The 12,139-nt window shown below is 48.2% G+C and overlaps 1 protein-coding gene and 1 long non-coding RNA gene across 2 annotated transcripts in view; both read right to left on the bottom strand.

Moving 5' to 3' along the window:
* Positions 1-4,117, bottom strand: part of LOC134424492 (hydrocephalus-inducing protein-like) — a 67,853-nt gene extending 63,736 nt beyond the window's left edge. Inside the window, exons 1-3 of the mRNA XM_063168309.1 lie at positions 4,088-4,117; positions 2,154-2,288; positions 559-758 (exon numbers count right to left, since the gene is read on the bottom strand). Coding sequence (XP_063024379.1) covers positions 559-758; positions 2,154-2,288; positions 4,088-4,117 — 365 coding nt within the window. The remainder of the gene's footprint in view (positions 1-558; positions 759-2,153; positions 2,289-4,087) is intronic.
* A 25-nt stretch (positions 4,118-4,142) lies between these two features.
* On the bottom strand, positions 4,143-7,480 carry LOC134424113 (uncharacterized). Its single transcript, XR_010029340.1, has 3 exons — positions 7,411-7,480; positions 6,219-6,338; positions 4,143-4,207 (listed from the first exon to the last, which is right to left on the bottom strand). It is a non-coding gene; the product is annotated as an uncharacterized LOC134424113 (long non-coding RNA).
* Between the last annotated feature and the right edge of the window lie 4,659 nt (positions 7,481-12,139).

Here is a 12,139-nt window from a genome sequence, read left to right as displayed (position 1 = left end):
TTTAACACAAAACAAAAAGAAAAAACAGCAGAAACACAGGAACTTCAGAGTATTTAAAAAGAAATCTCAATGGAAGAAGCACAACCTTATTCAGAGATTTAAATCATCTTTTGAAATTTTAAACTGTCTTTGAAAGGTTCATCATGGAACAGAAGAGGTGACTGATGCCCTCAGCTGACAAGGGTAATCAGATCAGCTTTAAGTAACAGGAACTGCACTGGCTGCCTGCAGCACAGCTCATGTTGGGCATCTCATGAGAGGACCACTGGAAAGCCACGTGCTTGTGTCCTCCCAGAGAATGGGTCTATTTGGCTGACAGTAGTGAGTAGGCATTTCAGAAGCTGCTTGTGCTCAGCAGGGTGCAAGCCAGCTACTAACATGTTCCAGCACCCTCCAGGAAATTTGGGACAGAGAAAGCCCAAAGGCCACTGAAAGCAAGAGCAGATGCCATCCATGCTGCTCCCTTCCAGCCAGGCTGCAGGGCAGCAGCTGCAATGCTCTTTCCCAACTCTGCTCTCACCCAAAGGTGTTTGCACAGGGACAGATGAGCTGCCTCACCTCTGGGTGCTCAGCTGGTACCGAGTTTTCAGGTTACCGACATTGCGCACCAGCAGAGTCTGCTGGGTGCTGTGCTTGACTGGACACTTGGAGAAGTCCAGCTGGGCAGGGAAGTCCAGCACAGCTCGGGCACCAATGGCCACAATTGGCACAACGATCCTTTCCCTTGCAGTGACGCAGACGAACTCGTGGGAATAATCCTGCAGGAAAAGAAAACTGGCTCAGCACAGGACATTTAGTGCCATCCCCATGGCAGAAGAAAAACCATTTCTATAACCCTTCAAGGGCATCAATTTACCTATCCCACTCTAAAATGAACACTAAGTTCTACTAATATGTCAGATTTTAAAGACACAAGTGCACTTTGCAAAGCCTGTCTCTGTGGCATTAAGCTCTTGTGTCACTTGGGTCATACGGAGAACTACCCTAGGTCACCATAATTTTTACTCTAAATTTTAATTATGTTAAACAGTTCCTAAGTCCCTTCTAAGGAACATGGAGCTGGGGAACACAGGACATTGCTCTTTAGGTTTCTATATTCCCACTGTCTGAGAATAGGACAAAGTGTTCAAGCAGCAAAAGGAAGATGAGAAAACAGCTGCACCCAAAGACATCCTGCACCTGTGGCCTGGTGCAGAAACATCAGTTGGCTCAGAACTCCCCTCTAACTTTGCCTGTCCAACCAAGTCAGGAGAAGAACAGTGCTAAGAGGTAGCAGGATGCTGTTGGAAAGGGCCTCTCTCTGTTTCAACCCTTCTGTATGAACAAGCCTCCAGATCAGAACATGAACCCTCCAGATCCCAGCACTGAGATCAGACTTGCCAGGGCCTCAGCACTGCTGTTCAAACCTCCCCGCAAAAGCACCTTTGGCATGGAACGGGTGCCAGCTGACAGAGCAAGCACAGGGACAGGCATGAAGACAGAGCCCCAGCAGTGTCACTGCCACGGGCTCTGGGCTCACAGCTCTGCCTGCAGGTGTTGTACCTGCCCTACACCAGCTCCTTCAGGCAGGTGTCCAAGAGCCCTGCAGCTCAGCAACCTCCTGCTGACCAAGGGCACCCAGGGCCCAGTGTGCCTGTGCCAGGCCGGGCTCACGGGCACAGCACATCCTCTGCCCTGGCCCTGCAGCTGTGCCAGGCTCACTTGTGCTCTGGGACAGCACAGCTGCAAGGCTGCACAACAGAGGGGTGAAAAAGCACCGGCTTTGCTCCAGCCCAGGGGCAGGCAGGGAAGCTGTTGGCAGTCCAGGAAGGAGGAAAGCTCTCTGACCTCTTTGTTCCTCTGGTGTTTTCCATCAGAATGAAACCCCTTCCACTGGACCTAGAGATGGCCCAACATCTATCAACAGCCCTCTGTCATTTTCATCCTCTTTCCTGTGCATCTTCCCTTGGCAATGCTCAGCAATGTGCAGGGAGGGGAAGCAGAGCCTGTCAGGCCTGGCTGCAGTGCCTGCCAGCAGTGCCAAGGTGTGACTGGCTGCAGGCTGCCTGCCCACGCCTGGAGCCCAGCTCACAGCACGCAATGGGCTGCAGCCAGAGTGCAGGGAAAACAATGGCTGTGGAGATCATTGTGTGCTTTGGCCCCTCCAGCCTCACCTTGCTCTCGTCAGGGGTGAAGCGGACGCGCACAGGGACAGAGGCGCCCGGCAGCACGACACGGTACGCGTTGTTGGAGCTCACCAGCTGGAAGTAAGGTGAGCTCTCCATGGAGACCTTCACCACCTGAGGAAACTGCAGCAAAGACAGGAAATGATGACTTGGCCACTTGTGGAAACAGGATGAGAGGAGCCCTGTCCGTGCCCTGGTGACATCCCTCCTTGGCGCCTTTCCCAAAGCACTTTCAGCTGAGCAGGCACAGGCACATCATTCACAAGGCTGAGCTTGAACCCCTTCTCTCTGGCTCCAGCATTTTGGCCAGGGGCAGTTGGGCAGTGCCTGCTGGGAAGGAAGGGCCGAGCAGGTCAGCACCAGCAGGATGGAGACACAGCACCTGAACCAAGTCACCTGCATATTCAACAAGGCCAAAAAGCCTGCTGGCTTCTGCCTGCACACAGCCATGAAGTGGTCATGTTCCAGAGGGGGAATGTGCTACCTAAAAGCAAACCAGCCCATTTCTGTGGGGGAAGGGAGAAATTCCCTTCTAGCAGATCAGGGTTGGGTAAGGACCTTCTGGGGACAGAGTCAGGCAGGCAGAGCAGCAAGACAGGAGACCAAACACTGTGGTCTTACTGGGAATAAAAGCAAACCTGAAAAGCAAAAAAAGGAACACAGCAAGACAATCCCTAAAACAAGGAGATGACAAAGAGAATTTAAATGGGCAGTAAAGCAGCAAGGAAGAATCATAAAACCATGAAAGCAATCAGCTTGCCAAAAGTGACAGAAACACAGACAGGCTGTGCCTATTGACTCTGGGCTTCAAAGGCATTTTCTGCCTGGAGAAACAGGACCAGCACTGACTGACAGTGTGGTTCCAGTATTCCAGTATGCAAAGCCAATCTTGGCTCTCCAGGGCTTCCTGCTGCCTGTGCAGGCAAGCTGGGCTGCTGGGCATTCCTGCCTGCAGCCAGCAGGCCAGGTTCGGCCCTCTGGGGTACTACATGCACAGCACACACGCATTTTCTAGCACACTGATATCGTCAACCCTTGAGCACCAAAATGCTCTCCAAAAGTCTAAACCAGATGATTTGGACTCCCTCCTGTCTCCTCCCACCAGCCCACTCTTGGCACAAGCCTCACTTGAGAAAATGTTTCTCTGACTGAAATTCAGAATGTAAAGAGTTGTCCTCTTTACAGTGGAACACAACTGCTGACCTTTTACAACTTTTTCCCTCTCAGCTCTCTTGGGAAACCGCAAAACAATCACAATTACTTCACATGAAGGTGCAAACCTCCAGGAGCACATGGCTTTGGATGTGCTGTGCTTCTGCAAAGGGAAAGCAGAGCACCGTGTTGCTTTTGGAAAAGCTGAGCAGACCTGGATGAAGCTGAGCAGGAGCCTCAAGTGGCACCTAAAGGCCTCCCACTGCTTCTATTCCATCAGTCTGATTGCAGGGCTCTTGCAGAACACGGTTCCTGCAGGGCCAATGCCATTAATGAGAAGTGATTCCAGCCTAAAGTGCAGAAGGCTCAGCCCCTGAGCTTTGGCTGTGAGCTGCACAGAGGGAGCCAAACTGGCTGAGAGAGGCAGAGATTCCTACCAGGAGCCAAGATTAACCAAGAAGATACAGGATGTGGTATAGACTCGAGGCAAAGCATGAGAGCAGGTAAGAACTGTACAGCCCTCAACATTCCTATCAGTGCAGAGCTTTCCAGAGAAGGAAACTCCTTTGGCATAGATACCATCAACACATGGCCAAAATCTGGGGACAATTCCCAGCACAGGAAGATTTCCACCATCTTGCAGAACAAAGGTGCTGAGACATTTTCTTCTGCATGTGCTGCAGCAGATAACTTGCTTTGCTGTACACTGGGGGAATGACAGCACTCTCCTCTTCCAGCACAGCGTTAAAGCCTCGTGTGCCAGCACTTACCTTGTCCTTATTCATGAGAGACAGCGCCATCTCATAAACCTCATGAGCGACAATGTTCTCAAATACCATCTCTGGTGGGGAAACCTCAAACGAGCTCGGTTTCAGGGCACCTGTTGACGACTGGAGAGGCGAGAGAGAGCAGGGAGAGCTTCAGCTGCTGGGAGGAAGGTTCATCAAGGATCCCTTCCACTGATCCCCAGTGAAGTACAGACTCTGGGGGAGCACGTCTGCCCAGCCCACACTGGGCAAACAGTGGCTCACCCACCTCTGCTCTGAGCTCATCCACAGCTGCTGGGCCACACAGAGCAGGCTCAAGCCAAGCTGCTCTTTTGGCATGGATTTCTCCAGGTTTCTTTCTCCAGAATGCCAGGCAGCACTTTCTTAAAACACAGCCCTGTGCCCATGCGGTCACAGAGCTCTGGGGCACTGACTGAGAACTCATGGAGTAAGTAAAACCCATGAATATACAGGAGACTCTATGGGAAACAATTTTGGGATGTCCTTTACTCTGAGAGAGGAAAACCCAGGCCCACACAACTGCAAATACCTTTTTTGCTCTAGAACTTAGACATCAGTAAGAAGAGAACAGTACCAGAGGAGGTGTGAGAGATGAGGTGATATTTTGCTGAAGACAAAAGGTTATTAAGCAAAAGAATGGAATTGCTGGTTCTGTGTTGTTTGTGGTTTGGATTTGTTCAGGTTGGTTTGTTGGGTGTCGCAGTGAGAGGGACGGGGATTAAGACCCGACCGAAAGGAAGTAGGATGAGAGGGGAGGGGACAGAAAAGTTGGTGCTCAGTAGAGAATGGAAGCTCCTGAGTGCCCATCCAGTGGCAAAGGGCACAGGGACCGCCCCAGCTGGGTACAAAGGGGACACAAAGATTGCCATTTTCTCAGAGGGTGTGTGTGTGTGCTTGGCTAACGGGGAGGATGACACGCCTGGCTCAGCTGAATCGTTACTAATAAACCATTTTCTTTTGCGTCAATGATTTTGTCCCCTTTGATTGTACTTAAAAATTAGTGTGTTTCAAACAGAGGGAAAGGCAAAAATAAAAAGACAAGTGAGGTGAATGCTGTATGAGGATAAGGTTCAGTTGTTTTCTCAGTGACTTGGGTAAAAGTAGAGTTGTTATCTCCTTTATCCATGTGTTTTAAATGGGTGCTTTCTTGTATTTATTGCTATCTTATTTAATACCATTGTAGAGGCACATCTGGAATGATGAGGCAACAACAGCAAATGCTTCTGGAGCAGAGACATTGCTTGGAGAAAACTCTGCCCTGCTTTGTCTGCCTTCTCCAGCCACACTGCTGTCACTGCAGAGACACAAGCAGGTCTCCTGTGTGACTTCACAGCAGACACATTCTGCTGAAGGGAGTGGCTGCAGCACACTGTCCCTTAGCTGTGCCCTTCCCTGAGGTGTTCCCAAGGCTCCTCTCCAGGACAATCCTTAACCTGGATTGTGTTCTGTGTCTCTTGCTGCCAATTTCCTGCTCAACAGCCCACCTCAGTCACCTACCTGTTTGGACTGTGCTTTATACCCAGCTAACCCTGCCAGAAAAGCAGCTTTAAACACACCTCTGAGTAGGCACTGATCCAGACAAAGCACATCCATTCCCCTCTGCCCAGGGCCAGTCCCCTCTACATCTGGCAGCCTGCAAAATCTAACACCCCGTCAGGGTCCAACACATTGTTCCAGCCCAAAGCATTAATGCAATTAATTTGTTTTGTTCAATCTGAAGTAATTCCTGCAGGTCCTCAGCCTTCAAAGGCCAACGCTGCCACTCTGGAGGGAATTCTGTGACCCCGAGCATTTGATGGTGACCACACCAAAGCAAGAGGTGGCTCCTTCAGCAGGAGAATGGCAAATGGCAATGTTGTGCCTTTGTGTCCCCAGCCTTCCTCCCATTGTTTTAGCAATGGCAGCTGCACTCCAGCACAGCCCAGCAGCTCCAGCAGAGGGTATTTGTGTTGGCTTAGTGCAGATCAGGACTCCCAGCCCACCACTCCCAGCACCTTGCAATGACAGCAGGACCTGGACACTGAGGCATTTTGCTGGAGGCAAGCCTGTCACAAACACACACCCTCTTCAAACTTCATGTGAAACAGAAAGGACAAGAGCAGTAAAAGGCTACCTTTCGACGAGTCTCACTCCTGTCTAGAAATGGGCCAATTCTGGGCAGAATACTCTTCTCAGGACTGGCCTCCTTCTTTGTGCTGAGAAACTTCTCCCTCAGGAACTTAGAGGGAAGCAGCTGAAAGGCAAAAATACACCAGCTAGAGCCTCAGAGATGTGCTTGTTCAGAAAGGCTTTTCTTGAACAAGTGGCACTGGTGAATAACTTGTGATCACAGCCACTAGGACAGTCCTGGAAGCCCTGGAAGTCTCCTGCTGAAATACTTAGCATCAGTCAATAAGACATGCAATACACATACTCCAGCCATATGGCTCTGTCCCATCAGCTTCTCCGTGACTGGATGGGACATGGTTGGGGGTTTCTGCTCTTTGGGCATTTGTTTCCTCTTACGTTTCATTGGATTGAGGCAGTGACCTTTCCAGAGAATGGGGAGGAGCTCTCAGAACTGCCTGAACTCCATCCCTGCACAACGCTCAGAACTCACAGCAAGGAGATATCGCTGCTGGATGAGTCCAAGAGATGCAAGAAAACAAAGCTGTACCAAGAGTGAGGTGCACAGGAATGTGTCCAGGTTTTAGTTGTCCCCGTTGTTTTCTCTGTGTGGGCTGACAGAGCCCTCCACAGAAGAAAACAGAGGCATCTCCTTGGCAGAGCCTCAGCAGTGGGGCATCTTCAGCCAAGTGAGCTGCAGACAGCAAGGGACCTTTGTGGCCCTGGCTCCATCCAGTGCTGCCTGCAGGGCTGCATCTGTGCCCACCCAGGAGCTGGGAGGGAACAGCTGCTTTGGGAGCTCTTCCAGCTGGGACCAGCCGTGGCTCTCAAGGCTTTGGGCAGAGTTTGAGCTTCCACCCCCCCCACACGCCCAGGTGCCCAAGGGCAGGATGGTCAGAGCAGCACAGGTGAGTGGTGCCCAGCCTGACAGAAGGAATTCCTGTGGAAAGGGAAAGGGACAGAACACATGCTCAGGCCTTCAGCTGTACATTGGTTTCACTGGGCTCTGCTGGCACAGCCAGGCAGGGCGCTGGGCTGTCCCTGACAGATCCCACAGTGTTCCCTACTGCACCAGGACAGCCCCAGCAACAGCAGCACGGCACAAAGGGCTGGGGAGGGGCTCTGCAGCTTCACAGCACTGCTGGACAGCAGGGGCAGGGAGAGCAGGCACACCAGGAGAGTTTCCAGTGGATACTTACACTAAAAGACTTCAGCATTTCCCTGGACAAAAGACGAGGTGTTGATGTCTTCTTCGGCAATTCAGCCGCCATTTTGAATGGATGATGTCACAGATGAGACAATGCCTCATCAAAACTGGAAGGAGCAAGAATGGAACTCTGAAAATCCAGAACCCAATTCATGGCAGATTCAAGGCATATACTGGTGCTAAAAATGCTATATTATCTGAAAGTAGTTGAGTGCTTGTTTGGCATAAGTGGCTAGTATTGTTAGGCCTCTAGTTGGGCTTTATTTGAACTATATGGCTACCTTGTGCAATTCAAGGATGGATCATACTGAAACCTGGAGCTAAAAATCTGAACATTAATAATAGTTTGAACAGAGAAAGCTATAGCTTAAATATTACTTAAAAATAGCTAGAGTGGGCCTCCTCTTCTATAGGCTAAACCACCTCTGCTCTCTCAGCTGTTCCTCACAGGACTTGTGAGAGACTGGAATGTTATGGCTAATGGCTTAAATATTGTTAGGAAGGACTTTTTGCCCATTCTGACAAAACTGAATAAAGAAGCTGTGACCAATGAGGCCAACCCTTCCCTGAAAATGCCTCCTGACTGAACTTGGGACCGTGAGGTAAGCCACCTAAGGGAACTTGAGGCAAGATCAAGGTGACACTATTGTCCTGTTATCTCAGGTCTAGGGAGAAGTAAACAAGGCTACAGGAGAAAAATGTATCCACAACAAAGCCAAACCCAGCAGCTGTTCTGAAAATCAGCTGTGTCTGCCTTCAGGCTGGGGAAATCATACCACAGACTCATCTGCTGAGGCCAGGCTGGCACACAAACCTCCCATCAACAGAGGGGGAAGGAGGAAATTCTGGGTGTGTAGCACAACCTCTGGTAAGGGGCAGAGGACACCATCCTCCCTCAGACAAACTGGCTCAGCTCTGAAACCCCCCAGCCCCAGAAGGCCACATCCAGGGGACATTCCCATGAGGGGCAGCTGAGGGGGTGTCACAACCCAGCAGAGACCTCCAGAGTGCCCCCAGAGCCATTCCTGAGGCCTTGCACCAAATGACTGCATGGCATGCAGAGAAACACAGCAGATCTGAAAATCCACAACCCAATTCATGGCAGACTCAAAAGGATATACTGGTGCTAAAAATTTTATATTATTTGAAAGTAGCAAGAGATAGAGTCCAACTTGCCCCAGCCCAGGAAGGTACCTGGGCAGTCCCAATTTGCCCAAATCTGCATGAATCCATTGGAGTCCTATGTTTTGCCAGACCTCACCACAGAGAAGACCAGAAGAGGATTTAATGGTATGCCAGTGAGATCCATGCAATGGTGATACTTTCTATTTTCTACCTAATCTGTCACTCTCTATTTCTCTCCCCCTCCCCAACGCCCTTCTCTATTTCTCTCTCTCTCTTCCTCACATTTACTGTTACATAAAATCCAGACTACTAACTTTGGCATATGGTCTCGTTTGCACCTTAATTCAGGGGCATCTCCCTAATAATTTTAATGACTAGATCATTGCAACCCACTGAAACTTGAACAGAACTCATTCACCTTTAAGCAGTTTAAGCAATCACTATAGGAAAAAAAGGTGTAAACTAGTATATATAGGAAATTCTGCACTTCTTCAGTGGAAAAAAAAGCACAATCAGTCGACCATATAGTGCATCCATTTAGCTGTACACGCCACTGAACTGCTGCGCCAGAGGACTGGCATTATCACATCCTGTATTTCCCTTTGGCATTCTCTTTCAGAGCACAGATGTGACAAAACCAAAAAGTACAACTTCAGTCAATCTTTACCTTCAAACGACATTCAGTACACGCTGCAGAGACCAACGCTCTGCGCGGTCAGGACTCCTTGCTCGCAGAGACCAACGCTCTGCGCGGTCAGGACTCGCTCTCAGAGACAATCTCTGTGAACAAGCCCCTTGGCGGATCGCTAATGAAGCCGTCCCACGAGCCCCAGGCTGCGAACGAGCAGCCCAGAGCGCGCTCGGCGGCAACTGAGGCGGCAGCGCCGTCACGGCCGCGGCGGCCGCGGCGCGGTTCCCCGGCAACGGCGGCCCCATTGTCGGGGCCGGGCCGGGGCGGTGACGCCGGCCGGGCCTCAGCCCCGCGTTCCAGCCCTGGAACCCGCTCCGGGCCCGGAGTGTGGCGCTGCGCGGGGGCAGCGCTCCATGTCGCCGGACCCTTGCCCCCAGCGCCGGGCTGCTCCTCCGCGACGGCAAAAAGCCAGGGGCTCAACAGCTGGTGCTCAGCGCATAGCGCAAGCGGGAATCGGCGAGCTGCAGGTCCTGGGCAGTAAGATGGAGCTTCTGGTTCTTAGGGACGCACAAGGAGCAGAATTAATTCCCTGGTGTCATGGTTTATCACCGAATCAGCAGCCAGGAATTAGTGCTCCGGAAGATTGACATGATCACATCCTGTATTTCTCTTTGGCATTCTCTTTCATGTGAAATACAAAGCTGTGTTTCGTGTCAGGTACAAACAGGCGATGTGTGTAGTTGTGAATGCGAAATGTGTGGACCCCGACAATGGGAGAGCTGTGAATTCTAATAATTACTGAGGAGACTAAAGCATGGAAAAAAAGCCTTTGAACCTATCTTTAGTATGCAAATTAACCCTAGATGATTTAGGAGCATTGGAATTAAAGTGTTAAAGATGTTGCTTTTTGCCTGCATTTAATCAATAAAAAGCTCTGCAATAATAACCTTTTGAAGTATAATTTTAGAATATTACTTGTATCCTTGAAACTATAGCTTTGGAATATATAGAAAGGAAATATGCTTATCTCATGCCTTATTGAAGCAAAAAAAAACAGCTTGAGAAAAGAAGATGAACATCACCTCAAGGGTTTATGGTTTCGACCAAAGGGAAGCTGGACATCACTGTAATGAGATTTAGAGTCTCTGCAATTAAAAGGTGGACACACATCTGGGGAGCTGGACCCCACCAGATGGGATTCATCTTTCTTCTTTCAGAAACTGGACCGTCACCATCTGGGGATAATCCTTTGAGATACATCCTGAGAAATTAAAATCACAATAGTGTATAGAATTGTGATGTAATAATTTGGAATAAAAATTGCTGATGAGTAAAAATTGGAAATAGAAACTGCTGAAAAAGCTGATGGGTGCCCCTATAAATACCTGTAACCATCAATTATCGATGTGCAGTTGGAGGGAAAACTTCCCCCACTGTACCCAGCGCTGTATTGCTCATACCTTACCATATTAAATAATAAATTGATTGCTGCTTGAATATTGGCCTAGTCAAGCTTCTTATTCATAACATTCAGAACACAGATGTGCTAAAAGGAAAAAAAATAACTTACAATATTTATCAACCTCTATCTTCAAATGAAATGCAAGACTGATTTTCAGTTATATCCCCAGCATTGTAATAAAAAAAAACCACTAGAACCATAACTGTTGCAAGTTTCCTTGCAGTAAATTTGAGATTTTAATATTCTTTCCAAGTTTATCTGTAATATATAGGTTTATATATTCTAAAGAACTTAGGTTTGTTAAATTACTGCATACACCTTCATGCTACTGAGCAATAGCACAGATTGATTGTGTCTTCAGCAGAACTGGTTTGTCTTAGTATAAAGACTTAGAAATGAAAATCTTTCTGAGTTAACCAGAATTAAGTAAGTACTTTTGAAAACAAAGGCAGGAAAAAAGACCAACCCTATTAATTTATGATGTTTCTAAGTCAACTACTCTGTGCAGCCTAAGGAAGCTGTCATGGAATAAGGGAAGAGAGATCTTACAGCCACGTTATCCAGAAGTGTGTGGAAAACCTTCCCACAGAGTGCCTGCACGGCCGCTTTGAGGACTTGGTGACAGAAGAGCAACATAGGATTGAGCTAAGACAGACAAATATCCAATTAAAGTCAAATTACAAGTTATTTTATTTTCAGATGGGGCCACAGATTGTATGCTGCTCAACAATCCTGGGGGTTCAGAATGTCCTGCAGCAAGGCTGAGCCATGAGACTTGTGGAGTGGAATTATGAATTATGAAACAGTGAAGCACAAACATTTCTAATGCACCTATATTGCATTACCAACTCAATTTAAATCTCTGAAATAGTCATTAGTGTCAAGAGCATATCCAACCACAAATTTACCTGGAGTTTCAAAGCCTGGGTCAGTAAGAAAATACAGTTCTTTTCATACTTCAGTGGTGTAAGTAGCTTTTAAATGCACAGTTGGGATTCAACACATACTTGAGCTGAGAGGAATAGGCATCATCTCCTTCAGGGTGCTTTCTTAAGAATCTGAGCTGTAAATTGATGACAGAGGTTAGAATCTAAACCATTCCCATGTCTGTAATGTAATTAAGGAGTTAAGAGAATGATTTTTATTACCATAATAATTGTTTAAAACCTAGTGATGAGTTAGTCCTGGGAGAGGAGACATGGAGTGAGATTTTACTTGAGTGAAAGTAGATGAACTGTGATTCAGCAGGACTTTTCAGTTTGGAAACAAGACAAGCTTAATAATGTGGAGTCAAAACAAATGTCCTCTAGGGTCAAAGCAAAGCAAAACACCGTTAAGGTTTGATCTGGTTTTGCTATCTAAATAGTTAAATTTGTATATCTAATAGCTAAACCTGCACTCAGGCCAACCAGGGGAAAAGAACAAGGTGGTCATGAGGTCTCAGGATACCTGGTCATTAGCTTTTTATGTAGTTTCTCTCCATTTCTCTTGGCCTTCATGAAA

This window comes from Melospiza melodia, chromosome 13 (assembly GCF_035770615.1).
Source record: "Melospiza melodia melodia isolate bMelMel2 chromosome 13, bMelMel2.pri, whole genome shotgun sequence".
In the NCBI taxonomy this organism is placed as follows: Eukaryota; Metazoa; Chordata; class Aves; order Passeriformes; family Passerellidae; genus Melospiza; species Melospiza melodia.
Note: the sequence above shows the minus strand (reverse complement) of the source record. Positions and strands in the feature narration are given on the sequence as shown.